The sequence below is a fragment of the Chlorella variabilis genome, assembly GCF_000147415.1.
Source record: "Chlorella variabilis unplaced genomic scaffold CHLNCscaffold_22, whole genome shotgun sequence".
NCBI lineage: Eukaryota > Viridiplantae > Chlorophyta > Trebouxiophyceae > Chlorellales > Chlorellaceae > Chlorella > Chlorella variabilis.
Genome location: NW_005435066.1, coordinates 654128 through 680881, shown reverse-complemented (window position 1 = coordinate 680881; position 26754 = coordinate 654128). Strand labels below are relative to the sequence as shown.

At 68.5% G+C, this 26754-nt stretch overlaps 7 protein-coding genes across 7 annotated transcripts in view; 4 read left to right on the top strand and 3 right to left on the bottom strand.

Annotated features, from left to right (window-relative positions):
- The window catches only part of CHLNCDRAFT_138949 (hypothetical protein), a gene marked incomplete at both ends in the record, with an annotated part of 6857 nt that extends 6497 nt beyond the window's left edge, over window positions 1–360 (top strand). Inside the window, one exon of the mRNA XM_005844572.1 lies at window positions 302–360. Coding sequence (XP_005844634.1) covers window positions 302–360 — 59 coding nt within the window. The remainder of the gene's footprint in view (window positions 1–301) is intronic.
- A 531-nt stretch (window positions 361–891) lies between these two features.
- CHLNCDRAFT_138948 (hypothetical protein) lies at window positions 892–5580 on the bottom strand (the record flags this gene model as incomplete). The annotated part of the gene is made up of 9 exons (XM_005844471.1): window positions 892–1929; window positions 2187–2282; window positions 2473–2757; window positions 2950–3094; window positions 3361–3488; window positions 3673–3987; window positions 4519–4878; window positions 5044–5376; window positions 5488–5580. 9 exons carry the CDS (start codon window positions 5578–5580, stop codon window positions 892–894), a joined length of 2793 nt encoding a protein of 930 aa, XP_005844533.1.
- Window positions 5581–5757: 177 nt separating this feature from the next.
- On the top strand, window positions 5758–7190 carry CHLNCDRAFT_138947 (hypothetical protein; the record flags this gene model as incomplete). The annotated part of the gene is made up of 4 exons (XM_005844571.1): window positions 5758–5812; window positions 5975–6026; window positions 6129–6921; window positions 7053–7190. 4 exons carry the CDS (start codon window positions 5758–5760, stop codon window positions 7188–7190), a joined length of 1038 nt encoding a protein of 345 aa, XP_005844633.1.
- Window positions 7191–13222: 6032 nt separating this feature from the next.
- On the top strand, window positions 13223–14338 carry CHLNCDRAFT_13628 (hypothetical protein; the record flags this gene model as incomplete). Its single annotated transcript, XM_005844570.1, has 5 exons — window positions 13223–13321; window positions 13421–13504; window positions 13647–13709; window positions 13814–13906; window positions 14234–14338. Coding segments are annotated over 5 exons (444 nt in total), but the record flags the coding sequence as incomplete, so codon positions are not given.
- A 3139-nt stretch (window positions 14339–17477) lies between these two features.
- On the top strand, window positions 17478–19815 carry CHLNCDRAFT_36848 (hypothetical protein). Its single transcript, XM_005844569.1, has 9 exons — window positions 17478–17500; window positions 17660–17879; window positions 17967–18064; window positions 18206–18316; window positions 18486–18569; window positions 18729–18791; window positions 18917–18973; window positions 19090–19161; window positions 19311–19815. Exons 2-9 carry the CDS (start codon window positions 17777–17779, stop codon window positions 19485–19487), a joined length of 765 nt encoding a protein of 254 aa, XP_005844631.1. The 5' UTR covers window positions 17478–17500; window positions 17660–17776; the 3' UTR covers window positions 19488–19815.
- Window positions 19816–22134: 2319 nt separating this feature from the next.
- CHLNCDRAFT_138942 (hypothetical protein) lies at window positions 22135–23076 on the bottom strand (the record flags this gene model as incomplete). The annotated part of the gene is made up of 1 exon (XM_005844470.1): window positions 22135–23076. The coding sequence occupies one exon, from the start codon at window positions 23074–23076 to the stop codon at window positions 22135–22137; it is 942 nt and encodes a 313-aa protein (XP_005844532.1).
- A 2082-nt stretch (window positions 23077–25158) lies between these two features.
- On the bottom strand, window positions 25159–26479 carry CHLNCDRAFT_12102 (hypothetical protein; the record flags this gene model as incomplete). Its single annotated transcript, XM_005844469.1, has 4 exons — window positions 25159–25518; window positions 25698–25825; window positions 26076–26272; window positions 26442–26479. Coding segments are annotated over 4 exons (723 nt in total), but the record flags the coding sequence as incomplete, so codon positions are not given.
- Window positions 26480–26754: the final 275 nt, after the last annotated feature.

Sequence of the window (26754 nt, the reverse complement as noted above, 5' to 3'; positions counted from 1 at the left end):
ACGGATCGAGAGCCTCATAGGTGGGGCGGCCGGCCGGGTGGGGTGTGGGTTGGCTGGGATTTGCTGCGGGGCACGGTGCATGTGGGGCGTGCGTCGTGTGCGCGCGTTGGGAGGCGCGGGCCTGCCGGGGGCTGCCGCGGCACCTGCCGCGGGCGGGGCGGCTGTGCCAGGCTGCAGCCTGTTTGCACACAGGGCTGCCCTGCGCCCTGTGTGCATGCATTGTGATCCACCTCCCGGCTGACCCTCCACCACCCGCCCAACCCTCACGACCGCCCGCCCGTGCCGCCTGCTCACCCTGCAGACCGCGAGTTTCTGGAGCGAGACGCCACCGACCGATCCACGTATGTCTACCTGGCGTGACAGCCTGGCGGTACAGCTTGGTGGTACCGCCTGACGGTACCACCCACACCAGGAAGATGCCGGCGCCCACCGGCGCCCTCCCTGAGCTGAAGTCGCCCGCCCGGAGCGCCGACGGTGCCAGGGCTTTGCCCACAAGCGCAGCACGCATGCTGCAGTGCCCTGCCCTGCTCCCCCTCCACCCCTCCTGCTCCCCCCCTCGCTGCTCTGTCCTCTCGCATTGCCCCTCATGCCCGCGCAGCAGCCCTGTAGTTCCCCACTGTATCACGGCTGCCGCCGCCCTCTGCCGCTACCATTTTGCTACATTGCTCCTACTTAACTGTTCGCTGCAACACACAAGCAGGCTGATCGCTACTGCTGGCTACGAGCGGGGCGGTCAATCAATCCGGCAGTTCAAGGCAGGTCAGGGCAGTTTCGGGCACCTCAAGAAGGAATATCAAAGCAGGCAGGGCACTATCTTGATAAGCAAGTCCGCCTGGCAAAGCCTGGCAAGCATCTAGGTGGAGGAGAGAGCCTGCGACCAGAGCTGGGCGCCTAGTGCACCAGCCCGCCGGCTGCGCCGGTGGTCTTGCGCTTGTTGCCCAGCCGCGCCAGCTCCCAGTCGCCTGCCGCGGGCAGCGCCGCGGTGGCGGGCCGCGCGGCCTTGATGCAGCCGGGGGGAGAGGCCAGGGCTGGCAGAGCTCCGCCCTTGCCGCCGCCGCCGCAGCTGCTGGCGCTGCTGGCCAGGGAGGCACGGGAGGGCTCCTCTGCTGCTGCGGCCTCAGCGCCAGCAGGCTCCTCTCTGATGGAAGTATAGAAGTCGTCGCTGCCCTCTGCCTGCTCACCCTCCTGCTGCGGCTGCTGCTGCTGCTGCTGCTGCTGCTGTGGCTGTGGCTGTGGCTGTGGCTGTGGCTGGCGAGGGGTGCCGCCGCCCACGGGAGAGGCGGTCTGCGGCCTGCGCAGGGCCACGCTCGTCAGCGAGGGCTGCTGCTGCAGCTCGGCGGCGCTGTTCACGCTCTCGCGGCGCGACCCCGCCGGCGGCGTGGCTGCCAAGGCAGCGGCTGCTGCGCCGGCGGGGGCGTCGTGGCTGCTGCCGCCCGTGTCGCGCCGCATGCGGTGCATCCAGCTGACGGGGGCGCCTAGCCGCGAGGCACCAGTAGATGGCCTGGAGCTGAGCACCCCCGACTGCTGCGGCGCAGGCGGCTGCACGTGCGTGCCTGCCTGCCCACAGCTGTCGCCGCCGCTGCCGCCGCTCAGCGGAGCCGCCGAGTCTGGGCGAGCGCCCGGCCCCGCGGCCCCCGCCACGGCGGCCGTCCAGGGCTGGCCCGGGTTGCGCGGCGGGGAGGCGGCGGGGAGCTGGCAGTACCGCAGGTCTGCGGTACCGCCGTTCTGCCCGCCGCCGCCCAGCGCCCCGGCAGCAGCCGCAAACAGGAAGGGCTGCAAGTCGGCATCGCAGCTGATACACTTGAACTTCATGCCGGCGGCGGGGCCCGCCCATGCAGGGTCCACCGCGGTCTGCGCGGCCGCCGCAGCCGCCGCCCGGTGCGCCCTCAGCATGCGCTCCACCTCCTCCCGAGACACCTTGCCCGTCACCTGCGCAGGCGGCGCGGGCAGGGGGGGGAGAGGGGCAGGGAGAAAGGTCGACCTCAGGCTCAGGCCAGGCCAGGCCTCTTTGTCTTTCCTCACCCCAACAAGCACACCACACAGACACACTGACACACCACGACTCACCACACGATGCTGACACATACCATACACACCACACTCCCCAACGACTGCGACTACACCACCACACAACACCGCAAACGACACCACACACACACACACACACACACACACACACCACACACCTTGTAGGACAGCGCCTGCAGGTCCTGCCGAGTGGCCAGCCGCTCCGACAGGCGGCGCCCCACCTCGCCCACCGCCCCCGTCACCGCGTTGTGCACCTGAGGGGCAGGAGGCGGGGGTGGGCGCAGCTAGGCAGCGTGCCTCATTAGATGGATGCCCACTCTGCCGCACACAGGCAGGCAGGCAGGCAGGCCGGCAGGCAGGCCGGCAGGGCCAAGCTGCTCCCTATAGCGGGCGCCGCCACTCCCCAGCCCTCCCTACCAAACCACTCCCCAGCCCAGCCCCCACCTGGCCCGCCAGCCCCTGCCGGATGCCCGCCGCCAGCGAATCCGCATGCGCCTGCAGCTTCTGCTGCTGCGCCAGCAGGTGGCCCTGCAGGGCGGCCAGCGCGTCGCCCGCGGTACCGCTGGAGGATGCGCGCGCCAGGCTGGCGGCCGCCTGCCCCGCCTCTGCCGCGTCCTCCAGCCGCGCCAGCCGCTTGGAGCTTTCCTGCACCTGACCCTCCAGGCGGACCAGCCTCTGGGCGCCCTGCTGGGCCTCGCAGCCCAGCACATCCACCCGATCCTCCAGCACCTGTGCCAGGAAGCAAAGTGTGTGAGCCAGAGTGTGAGCCAGCAGGAACCCCACCCGATGCCGTGCTGGTGCAGTGGGGAGCGGCGCCGGGCAGCGCAGGCCCTCGATGAACACCTGCTACCCAGCGGCAGCAGCAGCAGGCTGAGCCTGCCACTCCAACCACCAGCTGCCCACCCCCTGGGCCATGCCCACCTTGAACTCCTCTATGGAAGCCCCAGAGGGAGCGGGCGCCGCGGGCAGGCTGCCGCCGCCGGCCGCCGGCGGCTGCACCGCGTCGAGCTGCCGGGCGGAGCAGGCCAGCTGCTCCTGCAGCTGCTCTTGCAGGGCCCTCACCTCCCTGCGAGCGCCAGGCCATGAATCAAAGCAGGAGTCAATCAACGCAGGAGCTTGTGCAGCCGGCAGGGGTGTGTGCAGAGAGCAGAGGGGTTCGGCTGCTATCAGCGCTTGCCGCAGCGCCCCGCCACTGGCAACGCACTGCTCACGGCACTCGCTGCTCTCTCTCTCTCTCTCTCTCTCTCTCTCTCTCTCTGTCTCTCTCTCTCTCTCTCTCTCCCCCCCTCATCTCCCCCATCGCCCCACCCCCTCAGCAGCCCACCCACCCACCCCTTGAGCCGCTCCTGCTCCTCCGCCGTCTCGTGCAGCGAGGCCTGCAGCTGCCACAGCAGGCCCGTCTCCTGGATGCTGGGGCGCTTGCGCAGCAGTGCCACCACCTCCAGCAGCTTGCGAGAGGCCTCTGCAGGCGGGGCAGGGCAGCATGGCAGCAGGGGAAGCAGGGCAGCGGACACATCATGCATCGTGCCAGGATGGGCAAAGAAAGGGCCGGGTAAGTGGGCATACGGCGGGCAGGCGTGGATGCTGGAGGGCGGCTCCTCGGCCTGGTAAGGGCAATCCTGCCGTGGAGGTGGAAAGAAACACCTCGTGCTCGCCTGTCTTGCGCCTGCCCGTGACCGGCGCCGAGCCTCCAAAGGGTGGCGCCAGTGAGGCCTCGCTCGCGCCTTCTGCTGCGCTGGCCCCAAACCCGCCCAGGCCCTCCTCCTGACCGGCCGCTGCAGCTGGTGCCTGCCCCGCTGGCTCGGCAGCGCCGGCGGCGGCGGATGCGGGGCCCAGCGGCAGCGAGGCCGCCCGCGGCCTGCCCTGCTGCGACCTGCCCAGCTGGCTGAGGCGGCGGGTTGGGGAGGAGGCGGGGCTGGGTGGTGCCTGTCCTGCGGTCGCAGGCTTGGCCCTCCCAGCCTGCACGGCGGCAAGCAGGGCTGCCGGGGAGGGTGCCTCGGGGCGAGCAGCGGCCGCCGCCGTTGGTGCGGGCCTGCTGGATGGCGAAGACAGGCTGGGCAGCGGGCTGTGGGTGGGTACCTGCCTGCTGGATCCCTCTGCCTCTGCACTGTGTTCTGTTGGCAGTGCCATGTGACTGCGTGCCTGCGGCAGAGGCGGCTCGGCTGCAGGAGCGGCGGCCTGGCCTGCAGCCGCGCTGCCAGTGCCAGATGGGCGACCGCTGCCGCCGCTCGTCCTGGCCCTGGTCGATGCTGCAGCAGCCAGAGTGGTGCGTCGGGAACCTGGCTGCGCCGTCTTCATGCCAGGGCCAGCGACGGGCACTCCTGGGCCGGATGGCGGAAGGCTGCCCTGACAAGGCTGCTCTGCGGCAGGGCACGGAGCTGCAGCGGCGGCAGCGGGCTGCCCCAGGGAGCTCGCACGCTGCATGGAGCGGCGGCCGCCAGTCGAGGGGCGCTCGCCGCCCATGCCATCTGTCGCCGCACCAACCCATACAATGCAGTGCTCTGCCGCCGCCTCATCTGCGGCCTCTGGGGCCTCCTCCTCCCAGCCCGCTTGCCGATCTGTACCCTCTGGATCCGCCGCCGCAGCGCTGTCACCCTCGCTGTCTGCCTCCGTGCCTGCCCCTGCCTCCACGGCCACGTACGAGCCTTCGGCTGGTGCTCCACGGCCGGCAGTGCCTTCGGCATCAACAGCCGCGCCACCGCTCTGGCTGCGCCTGCCGTTGGTAGGGTGGGCAAAGCTGTCGGGCTCTGCCAGGGCGTCGGCAGAGACGTGTGCGGAGGCAGGCGGCGGCGGGGATGGTGCAGCCACCGCACAGGCCGCCGGATCGGCCTGTGGGGCCAGGGGCACCGCCTGCGGGAAGGACAGGTGGCGACAGGTGGGCAGGGCGCCCTCAACTGCGTGGCGCTGTCAGCCTTTCTTTCTTTCGAAATTGACAGCTGCTTGCAAGGCCCACCGCCACAATCGTAAGCGGCCACCCCACGAGGCGGCAATGCGCGGCCCAGAGGGTCGGCTCACCGGCTCCGGCACCGCCACGCCCAGCATGGATGCTATGTCATCCAGGGCCGCCTGCCTTCCAGCCACGTTGCTGGCGCCGTGCAGCCGCCGCTCCAGCGCCTCCAGCCGGGTGCTGGCCTCGCGCCGCTCCCGCGCTGCCGCCGCCTCGTGCGCCTCCAGCCGCGACTGCAGCTGGCGCAGCGCCGCCGCGGCGCCCTGGCCGCGCTCGTCTGCATCCGCACCGGCGGCGGCGAGCGCCGCCGCCTGGCCGTCCAGCCCGGCCACCTGCCCCTGCAGCTCGCCAATTGCTGCCGCCTGCGACTTGAGCGTACCGAACAGCAGCTCCAGCACGGCCTGCGGGTGCAAGGGAGGGCGGCCCAAGTCGCAATCGTGATGGTGGACCACCGAAACGACTCCCGGCAGCCAGCACCGGCGTGTTCGGCCCTGCCGCTGGTCGATAAGCACTTGTAACGGGCCCTGCAGCAACAGGGGCTGCGCTATGAGCGCCTGGAAGCCCGCCAGGTCGAGCGAAACTGGCGCAGCCTGGTCTGGCCCCATTTGCGCCGCCTCGCTGCAATCGAGCAAATGACCTCCAATTGGCTCCAGATACAATGAAATTCGAGAACAAGAAGCTCGATTGGTGTCACTTCCATTCCACTGTCCTAGCTGGCAATCGTGTCCTCTTTCATCCTGCGCCACTCCCCGTGATAGTTGCATTGCGACGCTTGCACGAACATGGCCACTGGGGTCCCGAGAGGAGGCGACGGGCAGGAGCCTGACCCCTCAACAGGTGCCCCGCCCGCACGCCGCAGCAGCTTGCTCATTGCTGCTGTTGATGCCTGTTGTGGGCCGCTGCAGGCGGAGGCCCAGCCCTCCTGCCGCGGCGGCGGTGCCTGTCGGGCGGCGGTAGCGCCAGCGCCGCTCCATAGCTCCTCCCCTGCTCTGCCTGCAGGGGGTTGGGACTGCTCCATCTGCGCCGACATCCTGGTGGATCCTGTGGTTGGGTGAGTCAGCCTACCCTCGCTCTGCCGCTCTCCACCTCAGTCCTATGCCTCATCTCCACCGCCAGCCGCTGCATCCAACGCTGGCCTCCTTTGCCCCTGCAGGCTCTGCGGCCACGACTTTTGTCACGACTGCTACAGCACTTGGACGATAGAATTTGGGAGGAACACCTGCCCCGTGTGCCGCGCCAGGCTGCCCGCCACCCCGCCCGCCATCTGCCTGCGCCTGAAGGCAGCCGTGGAAGCAACGGCGGGAGCCCGCGTGGCGGCGCGGCGGCTGGAAATCGACAAGGAGGTGGCGGAGCGGCGGCAGCGGCGGGCAGAGGCTGCGGCTGCGGCGCCGCCGCCGGGCCGCCGCTCGCTGGACAGCCAGCTGGCGGCGGATGCTGAGCTGGCGGTACGCATACAGCGGCAGTACGACGAGGCCGACGCGCACGCCGAGGCGCAGCAGGCGGAGCGCTGCTCCATCCAGCTCCGCCAGCGGCTGGCGGGCGCGCTGCCGCTGCCGCTGCCGCCGCAGGCGGCCTCCTACCCGCGCGACAGGTCAGCAGAAGAGAGCCGGTGGCTGTGCTGCGAGCTGGGCTGGCCTCGGCTGGCGGGGCAGCGCGCGGCGGCCGACCCGCAGCTCTTCTGCCAGGAGATGCGGCTGCACCGCGAGGCTCTGAGCTTCCCACGGCTGGGCCACCTCCCCGCGCCCGACCCGGCAGGCAGCGACTATGTGTGGGAGATCGCCCCGCTGGAGCTCATTGACCGGCTGCAGGACTTCAGCGTGCAGTGGCAGCAGCGGCTGGCGCGTGCGTGGCCGCCGGGGCTGCCGCCGGTCGACGCGGGGCACCCGGGGGAGCTATCTGCCGAGGAGAGCAGGTGGCGCTGCATGCACGCGGCGCACGCAGCTCAGGTGAGGCCCGCCCAGGCTGCCCAGCTGGCTGCGTGGCTGCGGGACTGGGCGCTGCTGGTCCCTGCGGGCCACTTTTTCCTGCTCTTGCTTCCGTCTCCTCCGTCCTGAGGCTGCCCTGTGGTGGCCTGCAGGTGGCTGCTGCTCGCGCCAGCAGCGCTGTTGCAGCGCCTCCCACCCCAGCGGCAGCAACAGCGACAGCAGCGCCTGGGGGGCAGTCCTGGCAACAGCCTGCGGGGCCACCGGCGTCGCTCAGCGCCGGCTGGCAGTGACCGACGCTGCTCTTGCCTGCCTGCCTTGCTACGTCAATGACGGTTGTTTACAGGGGCTGTGGGGCGCCCTCATGTTGCTCCTGTCCCGCTCAGTTTGAATCAAAGAATGGAGCACGCTGCATCACGTGAAGAAATAATCAAGCGCTAGGGCATGGGGTATGTATCATGGGGCATGAGGCGGGAGAGCACCGAGAGACAGAGACAGCGCTACTTGGGGTATCATGGGGCATGGGGCGGAGGGCACTGGAAACAGAGACAGCGCTAGGTTGAAGAATTAAATTTCACAAAGTGTTCGCGCAAGTTCTCATTTGGATGAATGTGAGCAAAGGAACGGGCTGGGCAAAAGGGGTAGGAGAGGGTTAAGATGCAATGTAGAGGGCGCCGCTCGGCAGTTTTGAATTGGGTGCTGATTCTATTCTGTGCCGCATGGGTGGGCTTGCCTGGGCAGGCAAGCGGCTCTGCCGCTCATCCACGCGGCCGGCTCAGGCCGCGATGAGCTCGCGCAGGCGCTCGGCCAGGTCAGCGGTGCTCAGCATCGCCTCGGCGGCCTCGCCCGCGCCCGCCTTGTGCTCCGCGCGCCCCGCCTCGGCATACTGCCAGGCGTCGCCGCCGGGGAGGCCGGCGGCGGCGCAGGCGCGGAAGCGGCGGGTCAGCTCCTCCAGGCACTCGGCCATGTCGGCGTGGTCCAGCGGGGCGGGGGCGGCGGCGCCGGCCTGCACCCAAAGCAGACAGCCCAGGCAGCCTTGCTCAGACTGTGCATATGTCGGGCCTGAATGCCGCCCTCCCCTCTGCAGCAGCTGCTCCCGGCGCAAGGCCCCCTGCCCCGCCAGCCCATGTAAACAACCTCGCCGCAGCCTCGCCTTGTGCTCCGCGCTCCCGGGCTCGGCATAGGCCATGGCGGAGTTGTAGGCGGCGGAGGCGCGGGCGGCGGCGCTCAGGGCGCCCTGGGCGCGGTGCACCTGCATGGAGCGGGACGGGAGAGCACGGGGGAGCAGTCAGGCCAGGGCATCAGGCTGTTGCACCAAATTGCAGGTGCGGGACGGCGTCTGCCTGCGGAGGCGCAGTGAGAGGTAGGAAGCCCGGGGCTTGGGGCAGTTGAGGTGGCTCACTCACCAGGTCCTCCAGAGCCTCGGCAAAGTCGGCCATGTCCAGGCGGGAGTCCCAGTCGGCGCCCTGCGCCTGCACAGCCACAGCAGGCGCAGCATGACGGGCGTGGGTGCGGCGCCTCGCGGCAAGGCGCCCCGCGGCAGAGGGGACGCGTGCACATGGCCGCTGTTTTGCATGTGCAGCATTGCCCTTTGTTTGCACCTTGTGCTCGGAGCGGCCGCCTGCGGCGTAGGACATGGCGGAAGAGTACTGGGCCACGGCGGCGGCGGCGGCGGCCACCGCGGACTGGGCGGCCACCTGCGAGCGCCGGCGGGGCAGGGAGGTGAGGTGAGGTGATTTAAGGGCTGCAACTGGCTGGGAGGTAGCTGGGAAGCAGAGTCTGGCACAGCAGGAGCGGCAGCCCTCTTTCTAGCAGGGCTCAGCTGCCCCTCGCAGGGCTGGGGGCACCCACCAGCTCGCCCAGGCGCTCGGCGTAGTCGTCGTTCTCCAGCTGGCAGGCGGTGTAGTCGCGCTGGTAGTGCTTCTTGCCGGGCAGCAGGCCCTCGTCCGCATAGCCCCACGACTCGGAGTAGTCGCGGACGGCGGCGTCGGCAGCGGCAGCCTGCAGGCAGGGCGAGGCGGGAGCGGGCGTCGGCGGCGATGCGCAAGGGCATGACAGCCGCGGCAGGGGCCTTCACCAGGCTGCGGCGCGTGCAGAGCCCCCATGCATGGCACTTGCAACAAGCCTCGAGTCCATTTCGCAGGCAGGGACTTGGTTTGCGGATCGTGCAAACGCGGCGGCGCAACCCAAACCCCACCTGCTTGAGCTGCGCGAGGCCGGCGCGGGGCGAGACGATGGTTTGCGGCATGGTTGGATGGAGGACACGGGAGGGAGGAGGGCGGGGGGAGGCGGTTGAGGGCTTGGTGGGAGGTCAACGCGGACCGTGCGTCGGGGGAGGGCTTGCAGGTGCGGAGGATGGCAGGGTGTGAGAATGCAGAGACTGGTGTGCTCGATGGCCGGTCCACGCGGCCAACAGCAGGCTACGTGCATTACCAAACGTACTTTCTTTTCCCGCTTTCCAAAGCGGCGCTGCCGCAGCATCGCAGGCATCAGTTGAGCGCGCATCGCAGCAGCATCCAGGCAGGTTCTGGCACCCACCGCGCCTGGCCCACCAGGCTAAAGTGCAACGAGGGCACTTCGGTGGGCTGCGAGCGGGCGTCGGGCCGCCGCAGACATGCGGCCGTGGCCACCTGCGCTGCTGCCGCAACAGTGCTGCATTTTCCACAGCATGGATAGAACTGCTGATGAATCACGGCATGTATCAGGTGCATGAATCACGGCATGGATCAGGGGTTGCCAAGGCAGCCTGCCCAATGTCGGGCGGCGGCGCCCCCGCGCCCCCGAATCGCCGTTACCCTGCTTTGGCATGCTGGGCCACCCCTGCCTTGTCAGCCGGCATAGCGCAGTTTGATCACTCTTGCACACCGCTAGTTCTTGTGTGTGTGTGGGCGCCGTGCTGCAGTGTTCAACAACCTCGCAATGGCGGGGTTCCCCGGCAGGGCTACAGCCCTGCTGCTGCTGGGGGCCTGCTGTTTGGCGTGCTGCGGCATGGTTGCGGCCGCTGAGGGCGAACCCTCTGCAGGTGCGCCTGCCGCGTGAAGCTGTGTGTGCTCTCAAACGCCCAACGGTGCTCTCTGGACCTCTGCCCAGCACCGACAGGACGCCGATCAGATGTGGATGCGCGGCAAGGAAACCAGCTGGAGCTCGCTGCCGTTTGCCGCCGCCGCCCGTCGGGACTGCCGGCGGGCAGGCCACTCAACAGCCCTGCCACTTGCCACTGTGCTTGCTGCGATGCGCTGCAGATGCCAAGACGTGCGAGAAGTATTTCACCGACGTCAAGGTGAGGCAGCCACGGCAGAGCCTCCATGGGTGCCAGCTGGTGCGAACACGCTGCCCTGCCTAACCTGGCCCCCATCCCTGCACCCCTGCTGCAGCCCGCGCTGCGCCAGTGCCAGGACAAGCTGGCAGAGATGCCTGCGGGCAGTGACAGCAAGTGCCCATCGCAGTGCAAGGGCGTGTTCAAGGTGCGTCCAGGCCGCCTGCCATGCTGTGCCGCAGGCTCCCTCGAAGCAGAGTCAGGCTGCCTTCACATCTCCCTTGAAGAAGTCAGGTCCATATCAAAACTTGACTGCAGGACATGTACCCTGAGTGCACCAAATACGTCTACGAGACGCTGCCGGACAAGTACACCGGGAAGACCGCCGCGGGCGCCGCCACCAGCCAGTTGTGAGCGCAGCAGCGCGGCTGCGCGGGTCCTGGCGGCGCCTGCACCATCGTGCCACGCGCCGTGCAGCGTGCCACGTCCATACTCACGCTAACCGTCGTGCGGACGCCTGTGCCCCCTGCAGCGATATCTGCGAGATGCTCTTCTGCCCCGCCGAGGAGTGCGGCATTGCGCTGGAGGGTGCGCCCGCTGGCACTGCTGGTACTGCCCGGTTGCCTATGTTGCCCAGCTGGCCGCCCCGGCCCGCGTGCCCTCGCTATCCACCCCTCCCGCGCAGCCAGCCAGTCTCCTGCCTGTGCGCGCCTGCACGGCTGCTGGTGCCGGTGCCGGCCCGTCGAGCCGCCCCTGTGCCGCCGCCGCTGGTCCCCGCTCCTGCAGTGCTGCGCAGCCTGGCGCTCTTCAACCTCCCAGACAACATGCCCGCTGAAACCGGGAGCAGCTCGTCCGTCAACGTGGGAGGCATCGTGGCGGGCGTGGTTGTGGGCAACGGTGCGGGCCAGCTCCCGCCGCACGCAGAGACTGCTGGAGCGCCGTCCATGGCATGGGCGCCGCCGGCCTCCTGGCCGCCGTCGCCGACCCTTTTTGTTATGCCCCTGTCTGCTGCTGCTGCTCCCTTCTGCAGCTTGTATGGTGTTGTTGATCGCGGGCTTCGTGTGGCTGAAGCGGCACCGCCGCGAGTGCCGGCTGCGCGCGGAGCAGGCCAAGGCGCTCGAACTGGCTCCCGGCGCCACTGGCCTCATGGGCCCTGACGGTACCATTGCCTACGTCGGCAATGGAGCAATGGGCGGCAGCTACCACCCAGGAGCCCTAGACGCCGCTGAGCGCGGCGACAGCGGCAAGCAGGTCCGCAGCGCCAGCCTTGCCTTGGTCGCGGTCGCCGCGCGCGGCGGCCCCGCCGCCGCCGCGCCCTCTGCCGCAGCCTCTGCGGCCAGCAGCAGGAGCGGGAGCGCCGCTGCCCTGGCTGCCGCGCCCGTGCAGCCGCCTGGCGCCGCCGCTGCTGCACTGCCTGCAGCGAACATGCAGCGGCCCGGTGCCGTTGCTGCTGCGGCTCCCGCCGCTGCTGCTGCCAGCTTCATCTGCGCCGCCAGCGCTAGCCACCCCCACCCCGTCACCCTGCCGCAACACGTGGATGGCATGCAGGCTGTGGCGCAGCTGTGGGCCCAGGCTGCCGCGCAAGGGGCCGGGGCGCGGTGGCAGCCGCCGCCGCCGCCAGCCTCCTCCCCAGCCCAGTCGTCGACCACGCTGGCGGCCAGCCACATGCAGCAGGATGAGCTGGAGATCATGCGGTACGACAGCGGCATGTCTGCCACGCAGCGGGAGCTCAGGTGCGGGCCCTCGGTTGCTTGCCCGGCACCTGCTGGCCGCTGTGCACTGCGTGCCGCAGCACCGCAGCGCGTGCGCCTCGCCTCCCATGCAGCCCGCCACGTGCCAGCACCGGGGCTTGTGCTGGCAGCCGCGGAGTTGTGGCGGTCGGCTGATGGATGGGTGTGCCGCGGGCGTCCCTGCCTGCTGCCTGCCTGCCTGCCTGCAGCGGCGTGCACAGCGACCCGTTGTTGACGTGGGTCAGCGGCCAGCTCATGCAGCAGCAGGGCAGCCAAGGGGAACAGGCGCTGGGCCCCGCGCCAGAAGCCAGCGCAGAGTCGCTGGGATCGCCGGCGGCCGGCAGCTCCGAGGCGCTGAGCACCCCCACAGCCGGCGAAGTGGAGCGGCAGGCCAGTGGGGAGTCGCAGGCCGCCGCGGGCAGCAACACCGCGCTGGCACGGCCGCCCGGGGCCGGGACGAGCAGCCGGCGGCGCAGCAGCGGATGGGTGGGCCTCGACGCCAGCCGCAGCAGCGGCCTGGTGGACCTCAAGCCCTGGCAGCTCAAATACTCGGAGCTTCGCATACAGCGGCCGCTTGGGGAGGGCAGCTTCGGCAAGGTGAGTGAGTCCAGAGGGCAGCCGGCTGCTGCGCCGCGTCACAGCCTGGCCGCACTGAGTGCTTCCCTCGCCGGCAGCGCCGACCGCTGGTGGTGTTTTGACCGTGGGACCCATCCCTGCTTGGAGCGCAGGTGTTTCTGGCGACCTGGAACGAGACAATTGTTGCAGTCAAGCTGCTGATCTCAACAGATGATGCCGCCGCCGCCGCCAGGAGCAGCAGCAGCAGCGGCAGCGGCACGCTCAGCCTGCCGCTGCCCGTGATGGAGGCGCTGCAGAAGGAGGCGGGGCTGATGGCCTCGCTGCGGCACCCTAACGTCGTGCTCTTCCTGGGCGTCTGTGCCTCGCCGCCAGCGGTGGTCACCGGTGCGTGCTGGTGATGCAGCTGGGCAAGCCCGTTCGGCGCACAGGCCTTGCTGCTGCTGCCGCCAGCCTTGCCGCGCTTGAATTTCGCGCTTCCCGATCCCCTGTGCATGCACCCACAAACCGCCTCCCCCGGCCGTGCAGAGTATTGCTCCCGGGGCTCGCTGCTGGATGTGCTGCGCAATGCCCACGCTTCCGAGCAGGGCATGCAGCAGCTGACCTGGGTCCGCCGCCTGAGCATGGTGAGCCCCTCTTGCCTGTCTGTGCCCGGAGCTCCCGGGGCATTCAATGCAGTCTGCGATGTCGTCCACCGCAGCAGCTGCCAGGGCGGTGCCTGCTGCTCACGGTGCTGTGCCTTTCCGCCCTCCAGGCGCTGGATGCCGCCAAGGGCATGCTGTGCCTTCATGTCCACAACCCACCCATCCTGCACCGCGACCTGAAGTCTCCCAACCTCCTGGTGGATGCAGCGTGGCGGGTCAAGGTGAGCGATGCTGTGGGCGGCCCTCTCAACACGTCAGCATGTGTGCTGCAGGCTTGGGCGGCCAGCCTAACTGCTGTTGAGGCGCACCCTCCCTGCCAGGTCTGCGACTTCAACTTGTCCAAGCTGCTGGAAGAAAGCGTGCGGTCCAGCTCCGCAGGCGGCCTGCTCAACCCGCGCTGGCTGGTGAGCTGCCGCCTGCCGCCTGCGTGCGATGCTCCTCTGTGCCCGGCTGCTGGGGTCGGGTGGATGTCGTCCTGGCTGACTGAAGGCGGAAGCTCTGCCGCCAGCTTTAACCACGTGCTTTCTTGGCTGCCTGGTGTTGCAGGCGCCCGAGGTGCTGATGGGTCAGAACGCCACCGCCGCCAGCGACGTTTTCTCCTTTGGAACGGTGAGCATGGCGCTGCCTGCGCCTGCCTGCACTTGCCTGGGATCAGGGGCCAGATGGCGACTGCTCCCTTGGCGCTGCGCTTGAAGTAGCTTTCTGATCTGCAGGTTCTGTGGGAGCTTCTGACCTGGCAGCTGCCGTGGGAGGGTGCCAACTTGTACCAGGTGAGGCAGGCACACCTGACGCACAACGGGAGGCATGTATTTAGCTGGAGAATGTGCTGCCAGACAGTGCAGAGCTGAATCCAGCGTATCGCTGCCCTGTGTCGCCTGTCATGCAGCTTGTGTTTATGGTGAGCAGAGGCGAGCGGCTGGCCATCCCTGCTGGAGACAAGCTGCCAGGCGCAGAGCAGGTGCGCTGCGCGGCACTCTGCCTCCTCCCTCCCTGCATTGGTTGGCCCGTGGGGCCGAACCGCGCAGTGCTGTGCAGGCACATTGTTGGTACCGGCGGCATTTGCGAGTGGGCTGGTTGAAAGCACGAGACCGCCCTTCCTTATGCCTCCTCGCCGCCTTGTCTGCCGCCTGCAGCTGCTGCCTGACGAGTTTGGCACGTATGTGGCGCTCATCCAGCGCTGCTGGGCACAGGATCCCTCTGAGCGTCCCAGTTTTGCTGACATCATCACAGAGCTTAGGTGAGCAGGCCAGCTGGCGGCGCGGGTGGGCTGCTCATTGCCTGCTGTCCTTGCTTCGAACCTGGGCAAATGGCGCTCAGCATGGCCCTCCTGTTGCCTTGCGTGTGCAGGGCTATTTTGACAAAAACGTTTGCGGCCAGCGCCGCGGCGCCGGCCTCTCCTTCGCCAGCCAACGCGTGAGAGTTGCAATCATGCTGGCCCTGTGACAAGTAGGCTCACCTAGAATTCCTTCTCATCCGTCTAAAACCTCTCCTCCCATCTGTTAGGATTCCCTTTTGTGTGCTATCTCAACTCCTCACCCTCCTCTGAACAACACTTCTTTTTTTCCCGCGCTGCTCCCCCCATGCCAACATTTTCCGGCTCTGCCCTGTTGCCCGTACCTCTGCTGCTGCAGCTCACTTGCGTGTTCCCATCTAAATCGCGCCTTGCACGGACCCCCCGTGGCAAAAACTGGCGTCTTTTTGCCCTCCCTGTACAAAACAAGCAGTATGAGCCCAGATAATGGCCGCAATATGCCCTGCCTGTGCTGGTTGCATTCCAGCCCCTGTAACAACTCGGTTGAACGCCGCGGGGGCGTCGGAGGTTGTTGCTGATAGGAGCAGGAGTAGCACCACGGCTGCAACGATGCATGGCAGGTGGTTATGCCTTCAGCAGTAGGGGCGCCTCTCAATGTGGTCACCCCGCCGCAGCTGGCGCCACCTGCTCTGTACGCCCGCTGACCTGGCGGCGTACGCTGTCGCGGTGGCACCGCCGGTGCCCCTTGGCGAGGCGGTGGTTTCCTACACTTCCAGCCACACCGCGTGTCCACGATGACCGCTGGCGCACCACCCTGAACATAAGGGCTTGGCAAGGGGACAGCGGGATGGGCTCTGCGCGGGCAGCAGCCTGCTCATTGTTGCTCACGCTCGCTTGTGCAGCGGTTGCAAGCGCAGCTGCAGAGGCCGAAGGAGGTGAGCGCACGACCATTACCTACCGCGTGCCCAGCCAACTCTTTGCGGCTGGCGCTTGCCGCTTCCCGCGGTGCCTCAGCATCTTGGGGGTAGAGTGAAGGGCCTGCCGCGCCCTGCTGGACAGCCGCAACTGCCGCCCCTCCCGCCACCACCCACCGGCAACAACTGGCGGCGTCGTGGGTGGCACGTTGCAGGCACTACCTGCTGCGCCCCCTGTGCGCCCGGCACCGCTGTTTTCATGGTGTTTGCTTCGCCCTGCTGCAGGCGAAAACGATGCCAGCTGTCAGAAGTTCTTCAGCGGCATCCAGGGGCCGCTGAGCGCGTGCAAAACTGTGCTGGCGACGCTGACGGTCGCCAAGGACAGCGAGTGCCCGTGGCAGTGCCACGGCGTCTTCAATGTGAGCCTGCGAGCGAGAGTCTGCTCTCCGCTTGTACCGGTGCAGTGTCAGCTGCTCTGGTTGTCCATGGAGGCTCAGGCGCATTCACAACTATCCTGCCCATCTATCTGCCTGCAGGACCTGCCGCCCGAGTGCGCGATGTTTGTCAACCGCACGCTGCCGCAGTCCTACAGAGGCCCGCCCGCTGCCGGCAACGGCAGCCAGCCATTGTGAGCGTGGTCCCCGCCGCCAGCCAGCCCGTGCGCAAGGATTTCTTGTGCAGCGGCAGCATGCAGCGGCACACACACCCATTGCCGAGGGGGCTGCCTCCATTCAAGTGCCGCCCATTCATGCGGTTGTTTGTGCCCGCCGCCTCGCCCGCCACCCCCCTTGCAGCGACATCTGCGACCGCATGTACTGCCCTGAGCACCAGGAGGAGTGCGGCGTAGCGCTGGACCGTGAGTCCCCTGCGCTGCAGCTGCTGCTGGGTGGTGCTGCAGGCGCGATGGGGGGGTCCTTGACACTCGGTTGCGCCCCTGCTGTTGCTGGTGCAGTGCTGCGCAGCCTGGACCTGTTCCGCCTGCCCTACCTGGTCGGCACCGGCGGCAGCGGCAGCAGCAGCAGCGACGGTGGCTCCTCATCCAGCACGGGCGCCATCGTGGCGGGGGTGCTCGTCGGCAACGGTGTGTCCCTCCTTTTATTTATAATTAATCAAGATCAGTTATAGGGGCGCAGCTGGATGCCCTTCTGCTGCTGGCGGCAGGCGGCGCGGCATGCTGCCCATGCGTCCCTCCCAGCAGCCTGTATGCATGCGCTGGTCCCCCGCCCTGGTTCATGCGCCAGCATTGCGCCCACGCCCAGCGCTCACACTGCCCTGCCTGCAGCCATCATCTTGGCGATCGTGGGCGCCTTCATGTGGTTCCGCCGCCGCCACAAGAAGCGCAAGCGCTTGCTGGCTCAGGCGCCGCACCAGCCCCCCGCGGCGGGCGCGCCGACGGGCGAGGCCGGCTCTCCCAGCTTCGCGCTGGGCGCCGCCAAGCTGGATGATATGCTCGATTCTGCAGAGTGCGGCGGCGGCACCCCTGGCGCAGCCAGCAAGGCTGGGGCTGTGGGCAGCGTGGCGATCTCGGCGGCCGCGGCCGGCGTGGCGCCGTACGCGGGCAGCGACGGCGGCACCACCGCCGCCAGCAGCCGCATCCGCGCCGTCACCCCGCAGTCGCCGTACGGCATGCAGGGCGTGGCCGACCTGTGGGCCGCGGCCGCGGCCCAGAGCGCGGCGGCGCCCTCCGCGCCACCCCCGCCCGCCTCGCCCTTCTCCTCTCCCGCTGCCACCCTGACTGAGCACATGCAGCAGGATGAGGTTGAGATGATGCGGCTGGGCAGCACGGCGTCAGGCTCGCGGCAAGGGCCGACGTGAGCCGCCGCCGCCGCCCGCCGCCTCGAAACCTCCTCGCCCTGCGCTGCCGAGCCTGCCGTCCCGCAGCCAGCCAAGTCTTGCAGCTGCTCCAGGGGGACGGTATGCCATGCATCCCTGGCGTTGACCGGATGTCGTGTGCTGCCCCCCCGCCCCCTGCCGCCTGCAGCAGCGTGCAGAGCGACCCGCTGCTCCTGTGGGTGAACAGCCAGCTGCAGCCGGAGGGCCAGGGCCCCAGCCGGCCCACGCCTCGAGACAGCGAGGAGTCGGCGCGTGGCGGCACCCAGGCCACCCTCACGCCCTCCATCTCCGCCTCCTCCAGCCAGCGCCGCGCCAGCGGCCTGGTGGACCTCAAGCCCTGGCAGCTCAAGTACTCGGAGCTGAAGATCCAGCGGCCGCTTGGGGAGGGCAGCTTCGGCAAGGTGGGGGAGCAGGCAGAGGCGGCGGCGCGTGTGTGCCAGGCGCCGCTGCCGGCCGGTGCATGTGTGGCAGGCGTGGGCGGCGGGCTTGGCTGCCGTCCTCGTGCTCGTGGCTGCAGTCAGTTACATGTGGGTTTGTGCTGCCTGCTTGTTGGAGCGCAGGTGTTCTTGGCGACCTGGAACGAGACGCTGGTGGCCGTCAAGCTGCTGCTTTCGACTGATGACGCCGCGGCCGCAGCAGCCGGCAGCAGCGCCTCCCTCAGCCTCCCCCTGCCCGTCATGGATGAGCTGCAGAAGGAGGCGGGGCTGATGGCCTCGTTAAGGCACCCCAACGTCGTGCTCTTCCTGGGCGTCTGCGCCTCGCCGCCGGCGGTGGTCACCGGTGCGTGCCTGGGGAGCGCCGCCAGCTGGTCGCATCGTTCCTGGTTGTTGTTCGTCCGGCACTGACGCGGCTGCCCTTGGCCTGCAGAGTATTGCTCCCGGGGCTCGCTGCTGGATGTGCTGCGCAATGCCCAGTGCTCTGACCAAGCAGCCCAGCAGCTGACATGGGTCCGCCGCCTGAGCATGGTGAGCGCAGCTCCCAACGCCAGCCTCCCAATGTTGACAGCTGCACAAAGAAGTGTGCAGCAACCCCCTTGCTTGGACCATTCCTCTGCTACCTATCTGCTAGGCACCTGACTGCTGTCGGCTCCTCCTCGCTGCCTGTAGGGGCTGGATGCTGCCAAGGGCATGCTGTGCCTTCATGCCCACAACCCGCCCATCCTCCACCGCGACCTCAAGTCCCCCAACCTCCTGGTCGACGCAGCGTGGCGGGTCAAGGTCAGGGGTGGCCTGCAGGAGGTGGAGCCTGGCTTTGCTGTAGCTGTTGGGCGTGCCCACGGTGCATGGCCCAGCTGGCCTTCCGAACAGCCCCAACCAAACTTGAGAGTGGTGGGGAGCCTTCGCCTTGCGTCGACTGTTTCCTCCTGCTGACCTCACCTTCTTGCAGGTCTGCGACTTCAACCTGTCGAAAATCCTGGAGGACAGCGTGCGCTCCAGCTCGGCAGGCGGCCTGCTCAACCCGCGCTGGCTGGTGCGCAGCCGCCGCCGCAGGCGCAGCCATACTGCCTTGGCTAGCCTGCAGGCTCGTGCCCATCTTGCATATACCGCTGCTCTGATATGCGCACTTTTGCTTGCCCAGCCATGCCTCTTGTTGACGTTGCTGCTGCCACTGTGCCCGCTCTGGTTGCAGGCGCCCGAGGTGCTGATGGGGCAGAACGCCACCGCCGCCAGCGACGTCTTCTCCTTTGGAACGGTGAGCATGGCCTGGGGCACTGCCTGCCTCGACATGCCTTGGGCCTGCCTCGACATCTGGCGTCAAGCGGCCATCGCTACTGTTCCGGATCTCAACTCATCCTGCCCGTTGCCTCCAAAATGCAGGTGTTGTGGGAGCTGCTGACCTGGCAGCTGCCGTGGGAGGGCGTCAATCTATACCAGGTGAGGCAGGCACGCCTGCCGCACAATGGGAGGCATGCCTGTAGCAGGAAAAAGCACTGCCAGACCGTGCAGTGCTGAATCCAGCATGTCGCTGCCCTGTGGTGCCTGCCATGCAGCTTGTGTTCATGGTGAGCAGAGGCGAGCGCCTGGCCATCCCCCCAGCAGATCAGCTGCCAGGCGTGGACCAGGTGCGCGGCTGCTGCTGGTGCTATATGCTTTTCTTCGTTCAAGGCGACCCTTGAATCATGCATGTTGAGTGCCTGGCCTCGCGATGCACTTGCAGCCGCTGTGCGAATACCCTCACATTACCCGCTTGTTTCGCCCCTGGTACCTGCAGCTTCCGGCCGACGAGCATGCAGCATACGTGTCGCTCATCCGCCGCTGCTGGGCACAGGAGACCTCGGAGCGCCCCACATTTGCAGAAGCCATCCTGGAGCTGCGAGGAGTCATGTCGCGGCTGATTGGCGCCGCCATGCCCGGCAGCCCCGTGACGCCTGCCGCAGCCCGCGACTAGGCACTACCCATTCATTCTGTAGGCCCTGATTCTTCCCGTGGATCTTTCCCGTGCTTCCACCACACTTGCCCCTCGATTTTAGGACAGTCCCAACCTTTCCGCAACCCCACACGATCGCCGCTCTCTTGTGTTGCACGCCCTCTTGCTGCGCCCCAACACAATGAATTGTTGGCCCCCAGGCCGGCGCTCTTGTTGACCCCCACTCACCGCTTGCCACCTGCGGCGCTGAAAGCATTGCGCTCTTTTTGGACTGTCGCTGCACCACTGACACACCCCATTGCCAGACCGCTTGCTGCATTGTACAATGCCATTGTAAACTGCATGCTGTGCCGCAAAGGCAGGGGGGTGCATGATGCAGTATGGTGCAAGCCTTGAGGTGACACCTTAGGTGACAATCAAATCGAGCAGAAGAAAATCGAGCAGCTGGGAGAAAGAACCCAGCAGTGAGCAAACAGTCTGCCGCCTCAGCTCATGTCCTCCTCCTCGCCGCTGCCGAGGCTGCTGCCGCCGCCGCCCTTGCCGCCGCCTAGCGACAGCGCCGAGATGACTGCCTGCAGGTCGTGCACCTCCTGGTCCCGCCGCAGCAGCTCCTCGTAGTGCAGCTTGAACACCGAGGCGTTGTTCTCCAGCTCGGCGGCCAGGTGCAGCGCCTTCTCCTCGGACGCCCGCCGCGACCGCTCGCTGTCCTCCAGCCGCGCAACCACCACCCGCAGCTGCTGCTCCAGCTCCTGGATCTTGCGCTGCTGGCCCTGCACGATGCAAGTAGAGTGTGGCTCAGGAATCGGGCCGGGCAAAGGGGGGCGGCAGCAGCGTGGCCGGGCGGTGGCGGCGGACTGACGTGCAGGGCGGCGGAGAACTGTGCGTGTGGCACAGCCTGTTGCCAAGCCTCGTCGTCGAGGTAGAGCGCCCCTTCGAGCTGCTTGCTGAGGTCGGTCAGAGTGCTCTGCGCCGCCTCCAGGTTGTGCAGCGCCTCTCTCCACCGCAGTGGCACGGGGGGCTGCTCACTCTGCGACAGCGGCTGCATCGTGACCTGTACAGGCTGCTGCATCGCTGGTTGGGGAATTGGCTGTGCGTGTCCTTTCGTTCTGGGGAGTGCGCTGCTGCAAACAGTGCAGATGGATAGGCGAGGACGTCATAACCCAGTTTGGGCTTCCCGGGTTCCCCATGCCGGCAACGCTGCGGTGGCGCCAGCGGGGACGGCGCCGGAAAAGGCCAGTGGCATTCCTGGAAGCTGTCGAAATCCTGCAGGCCCCATCGACATACCCTCTCGGCACAGTGCTTCAGTGGGCTGCACGTGTACCTCCCGATGCCGCCCCTGGCGTGGCAGCAGCTCTCGCGGCATGCCGACCTGACGGCGGTGGGTTTGGTTGCTGGCTGGCTCTCCCTGCCACTTTCTCAACTGAAACGACGAACCCACAACCACAAAATAAATCAACAAGCTTTCTCTCAAAGCGTGCAGGGGACGGCGGTGCTAGGCCAGGCAGGCGCCCCGCGGCGCGCCGCGGCCGCCGGCCCATCACCCGACGAGCGCATCCTGCGTGCGACCCGAGCCATGCAGCTCAAAGACTACGATACAGCCGCGCGGCTGCTGAGCCAGGAAGCCGCCGAGAAGCCGGACAGCTTCATCGTGTACGACCTGCGGGCCGCCGCCTGCCTGCACAGCGGCAGGCACGAGCAGGCGCTGGATGATGCCATGCACTGCACCAAGCTCAACCCAGAATGGTGAGGGTTGCGGGGAGGCAGAGATGCTGTTGCTCCTGCTGGATGCTTAGCCGCACCAGGCACAGGGTCCGGCCAAGTGCAGCCACGCTGCTCGCGTGTGCCGACATGCCGCGTGCCTTGCGGTGCAGGACCCGCGGCTGGGCCCGCCTGGGTGCGGCGCAGCTGTGCCTGGGCCACCTGCGCGCCTCGCTGTCCGCCTACCGCAGAGGCCTGCAGCTTGACCCCGGCAACACAGAGATGCAGCTGGGGGTGCAGCTGGCGCAGGCGGCGGCGGCGGCGGGGCCCGCAGACCGCCGCCGCGCCATGCACCACGCCTGACAGCACAGCAGCAGCGCACACCGCTGTGCAGCCTCGACGCCACCCATCAAACTGACAGCCGATTGAGGCTGCCCTCCAGCGCTGCCTCCCGGACATGACGGCACAGGTGTACTATCACTTTTCACTAGCCCACTGGACAGACCGCCTCCCACAGCACCAACCACAACAACGCACCGCACATGCATTCTTTCGACGACGACGCATGATGACTACGGCAGTTGGCACTGCACATACTCACATCCGAATGCACAGCCCCATACTTCTTTGTGTAACAAAAATTTACAAGGCATGCACAGCAGCACAGCCATTCACCGCGCCAAGCCTCCCATTAACATCGCTGCATCTGCACCTGCTGCTGCGGCGCTTGCAGCCGCTTGTGTTGCCGCCTCTGCCGGCAGCCACTTGCCGGCTGCCCATGTAAAGCTGTGTGCGACAGAGCGGATGGGGCCAGCCTGCTCCAGCAGCCACCGAAAGGAGGCGCGCATGTCTGCATCAGGCAGGCAGGGCTGGCGGGGGCAGGTGAAGCTTCCTACGGCTGCGTCAGCCAGCGGGGACACGGTGCTCTGCTCAGCAACACCGCAGTGCAGACAAGCTGTGCATGAGGTACCTACTGCACACAGCCCGCCCGTTTCTCGGCCAACGGCGCACCTGCGGGAAAGTGTGGCGGCTCGTGCTGCGGGCTAGTAGACCAGTGCTCCAGCAGCTGCTGGTCATCCAGGGAGAGCAGCCAGGCTGCTTGGCGAAGCAAGTGCGGCGCCGGCCGGCCGTGCCGCAGCTCCATGCGCAGCTGTCGCGGCGGCGGCGAGAAGCGGATGCTCCGCAGCGAGCCGCAGCCGCCTGCTCCAACAGCAGCGCTGCCGGCGGCGCAGGCCCACTGCGCCATGCGGGCCGGCAGCAGCGGGCCGCGCTGGTCTGGTGGCGGCGCTGCTGGGCAGGCCGCCAGGGTGGCGAGGTCGAGAGCCAGGGCTGTGCAGCGGGGTGAGCCGTCTGGCGCGGTGTTGTGGGTGCCCACGCAGCACAGCCGCACATCTAGGGCCGCCTCGCAGTGCTGCAGAAATCCCAGCAGCTGGCTGGACACGCGGGCCCCCACGCCGCCGGCGTCGGCATAGGCGCCTGCCAGCCACAGCTTGGCACGCGGGCCCAGCCCCGCCACTGTCTGCCGCAGCGCTGCCGGGCTGAGCGTGGTGCTCTCATCATGATGCACGATGCGGGCAGCAACTCCTCCTCCGTCGGTATTTTCTGACGAGGACACAAGGGCGGCTATCAGGCAGGTTGTTGCGTCGCTGGAGCTGAGGACCAGCGGTGGCTCGGCTCCGCCAGCTGCCGCCGCCGCCGCTCCCGCCACCGCCGAGCTGCCTGGCCTGTCGGCGTCCTGCGCCTCCGGGCTGCTTTCAGCTGTCGCCTCCTCTCCCTGACACGCATAGAGAATGATGGCATCGGCCGGCAGGGCAGCAGGCTGCGCAAGGAACAGCAGAGAGGCGGCTCGCAGGCGGGGGTGTTCCAATAGGCCCGCGGCCTCCACTGTCTCGCCATTCACAAGCAACACCATCGATCCAATTCATGGGATAGAGGCTGCATTCGCAAGCCGTTCAGGGCTTTGGTGGCCCAGCTGGGCGCCAGCAAGGCAGTAGGCCCATTTTTCCTTTCGCACGGCCTTCCGCCAATCGCAACCGACTTCAAGAGGTCCCTGGCACGCAGCGCAGCCCCAGCAGGACCACCACCAGCCAACCATCCACAACATTGCCACCGCTTGACCAGGGCCCCTGTGCTTCCGGGCCACGCCAGGGGAAGCGCAGCAGCCTCCGGTACCCCCCGGGAGGCCGCCGCAATGACGTACTCCCCTGGGGCCGTGCTGCGGGGGCGGCGGCGGGCGGCGGGCCGAGGCGCCGCCGGCGCCGGCGGCAACGCGCTCTCGTACCGGCCTGACGCCGTACCCGGCTACCAGGGCTACACGCCTGGAGCGGCGTGCGTGCCTCCCACTCGGCACACTAAGCTCACGGAGCGCGACCCGGCGGCGCCACTGGCCACCGCAGAGCGCCGGCCCTCGACCGCGGCAGACGGCGCCGGCGGCACGACGTGAGTCGGGTGGGCTGGGAGGTTCAGAGTGGCTGGCACCTCTCCTGCCACCACTCCTGCCTGGGGAGCTCATGTTTATTTCTTGCTCTTTTTTCCTCTCTGCCTGCCTGCAGACACGGCTCGGCTTTCCAAATCGACCCACAACACGACTACAGCCGTGACCCACGCGTGCGCCGCCCCCCAGCCGCCGCCGCCACCAGCCCCGCCGCCGCCGCGGCCGACAAGGGCATCGGCAAGAGCACCTACCAGGCGGAGCTGCTGCTCCGGAACAGCAGCGACATCGGCGGCAGCTGCGGCGCCAGCGGCGGTAGCGCCTCGGCGCCCTGCTCCCCGGCACACAGGCCTGCCATCGCGGCGGTGCGCCCCGGCTACCTCACTACCGCGGCGGCCAGCCAGCTGCCCGTTGCAGAGAGGTACGCGGCGCTGTCCCTGTCGGCCGGCGGCAGCCCCAAGTCCCCAGGCAGCGGCGCGGCGGTGGAGCGGTGCAGCAGCTGGCAGGCCATCGTCGGCGCCCGGCCGTGGCGCTCGCCCGGTGAGCTGTTGCACGAGGGAAGGTGCTTGAGGAAGCCAGGCCGAGCTCCGTTCATTCCAGCTCCTCACCCCCTGTGCTTCCTTTCCAACTGTGCTTGGGGTGGCCGCATGCCGGCGCAGGCACCGCGAGCGCGGGGGTGGCACCTGCCCTGGCGCCGGCGCCAGAGCGTGGCCCGGCAGCTGGCCAGCAGCCCGCGCCGCGGCCCCGCAAGGAGGATGCCCTCATGCAGGCACTGGATCAGCACTCGCGGGGCCGCGTGCCAGGGTACACCGGCCACCGCCCGCAGCACAACGTGTGCCTGGAGCCGCCGCCGCCCTCCGCCCTCACCACGTGGGGCGCCGCCAGCCAGCAGGCGCTGAGGAGGTGCGGGTGGTGCGGGGTGGTGCGAGGGGTGGTGCGGGGAGGTGCAGAGGGGGTGCGGGTGGTGCGGGTGGTGCGGAGGGGTGCGGGGTGGTGCGGAGTGGCGCGGGGGGGTGCGTAGTGGTGCGGGGAGGTGCGGGGAGATTCCTAGACAGCGAAAATGCCCACGCCCACAATGCTGGTGCCAGCACCACGCCGCCGTGCAGGGCGCCGGCGCCGCCCTCCGCCACCCATGCCATCGACAGCCGCAAGGGCCTGCTGTCTGGCGACTTCTTCACCGCCGGCGCCTCTGGGTTTGTGTCTGAGAACGGGCTGGCGGAGGCGGCTCGCTTCCACGAGAGCACGCGGCCGCTGGAGGGGCGCATGCGCATCCCGCAGCCCTCCCGCACCGCGCCGCGCGGAGCCCTGTTCACAGGGTGACCGCTGTGGAGTGGCGGCGCCCGCGCTGCCCCTGCTGGAGCGGCAGGGAGCTCTGCTTTGGGGAAGTCTATTGGCGAAGTGTAGCAGGACGCAAGTGTAAGCAGGGAAACAACCAGGACAGGGAAGCATGGCGGGGCGGGGAGGCGGAGCGAGCGGCAGACACAAGCGCACGCAGCGTCAGAAGTCTTCTCCCTCCATCCCCTCCTCATCCCCGCCGCCGCCGCCCGCCTCCGCTTCGTCGCCCGCGTCGCGCGCCGCCGCCAGCGCCCGCGTGTGCTGCAGCAGCTGCTGCCGCATGAAGGCCGCCACGGCGCGGCACCCCGCCACCCCCAGCTCCAGCACCTCCTCAAACGTCTCTATCGACAGCCGGTTGTCCTGCTGCAGCAGTACCACTCGGTCCTCGTGGTTTGCGTGTATGGCGACCGCCACATCGGGCCCGCCCCCCGAGTCCTCCATGTAATTGAGGTCCAGCAGCGCCGTGCTTTCCAGGTAGCCCGCGGCGCAGGAGGCGACCAGGTCGCGCATGGGGATGGCCGCCGCCGCCGCCGCCATGCACGCCGCGTTGATGCACGCGCACCGCGTGCCGCCGTCCGCCTGCAGCACCTGCAGGCGCGGCGGCCGGGTGGGGGCGTGGAGGGCACACCACACGGCAGCCGGGTCACGAGTCGCGATCCACCGGCCTCCGGGCCTGCCGCTGCTCCGGCGCTGTTGCTGCAAGGTAGGGCGAGCTGCAGGCGGTGTGGTTTCTTTTTTTGCAGCAGCAGCCACCCCCCGCAGCACACCTGCACGTAGATGTCTATCTGCGAGCGCGGCAGCAACTCTGTGAGGATGGTCTGCTCCATGGTGTTACGAATGGCCATGCCGATCTCGGTGGCCCGCCGGTCGGCCTTGCCGCGCCGCCGCCGCTCGCCTGGAGCGCAGGGACAGGCGGGGATGGGGTGGGGATGGGGCGGGGGTGCGCACCAAGCGGCCATTGGGTGGCGCACGGTGCACGAGCCAGCGCCAAATGGCAGCAGCCCGGGTCCCAACGCCAACGCCAACGCCCACATCCGCACACCGACGCGAGCGGCGGCAGCATGCGACTCTGCCCTGCTGCCGGCGGGCTCCCCGCTGCCACTGCAGCGATTTCCCATCCGGGCGCTCCTCCCGCTCATGCGCACCTGTGCTGAAGGAAGCCATGGCATACTCGCACTTGACGATCGCCCGCCGCTCGTCCTCCTGGCTGCGCTGCTCCACCGGCTTTGGCCCAAACACCGCCGCCAGCACCCGGGTGTTGCCCATCTCGAAGAGCGCGGAGCCGTCAGCCGAGGACAGCACCCCCAGCTCGGCACGCAGCTGGCGCAGCTCCTTGGGCCGCCTGCACAGCGTGCGCAGGGCGGGGCGGTGGGCGGCAGCAGGTGGCGGCCGGTCGCCAGGCACAGGTGGACGTTGCGGCAGCACTGGCGGCGCTGCGGATCGGCTTCCCGCATATGTGTTTGCACCCATGCAGGGCTGTGAGCGGGCGCTGGCGTCCCCCCGGCGCGAACCTGCCGTCCAAGCGCAGCCTCTCGGGGCTGACATACTCTGCCGCCGGCATTCAGCAGCCCGGTGCTGCACTAGATTGATGCGAGGCGCCGCGGCGGCTGGCAAGGTCGCAGGGTGAATGCTCAACACAGCGATGCCTGGGACGGGGCCTGCGAGGCGCGTGAGGATGAATTGAGGGTGCGGGGATGCCGAAGTAACTGAGAACCAGGCGATTGGCGGGCCAGGCTGCCTGCATGGGGAGGTCATTGGCGCCCACATCTTTCCAGCCCGCCCCGCCCTGGAACAGGCATCGGAGGGCCTTCCCGGCCGCTCACA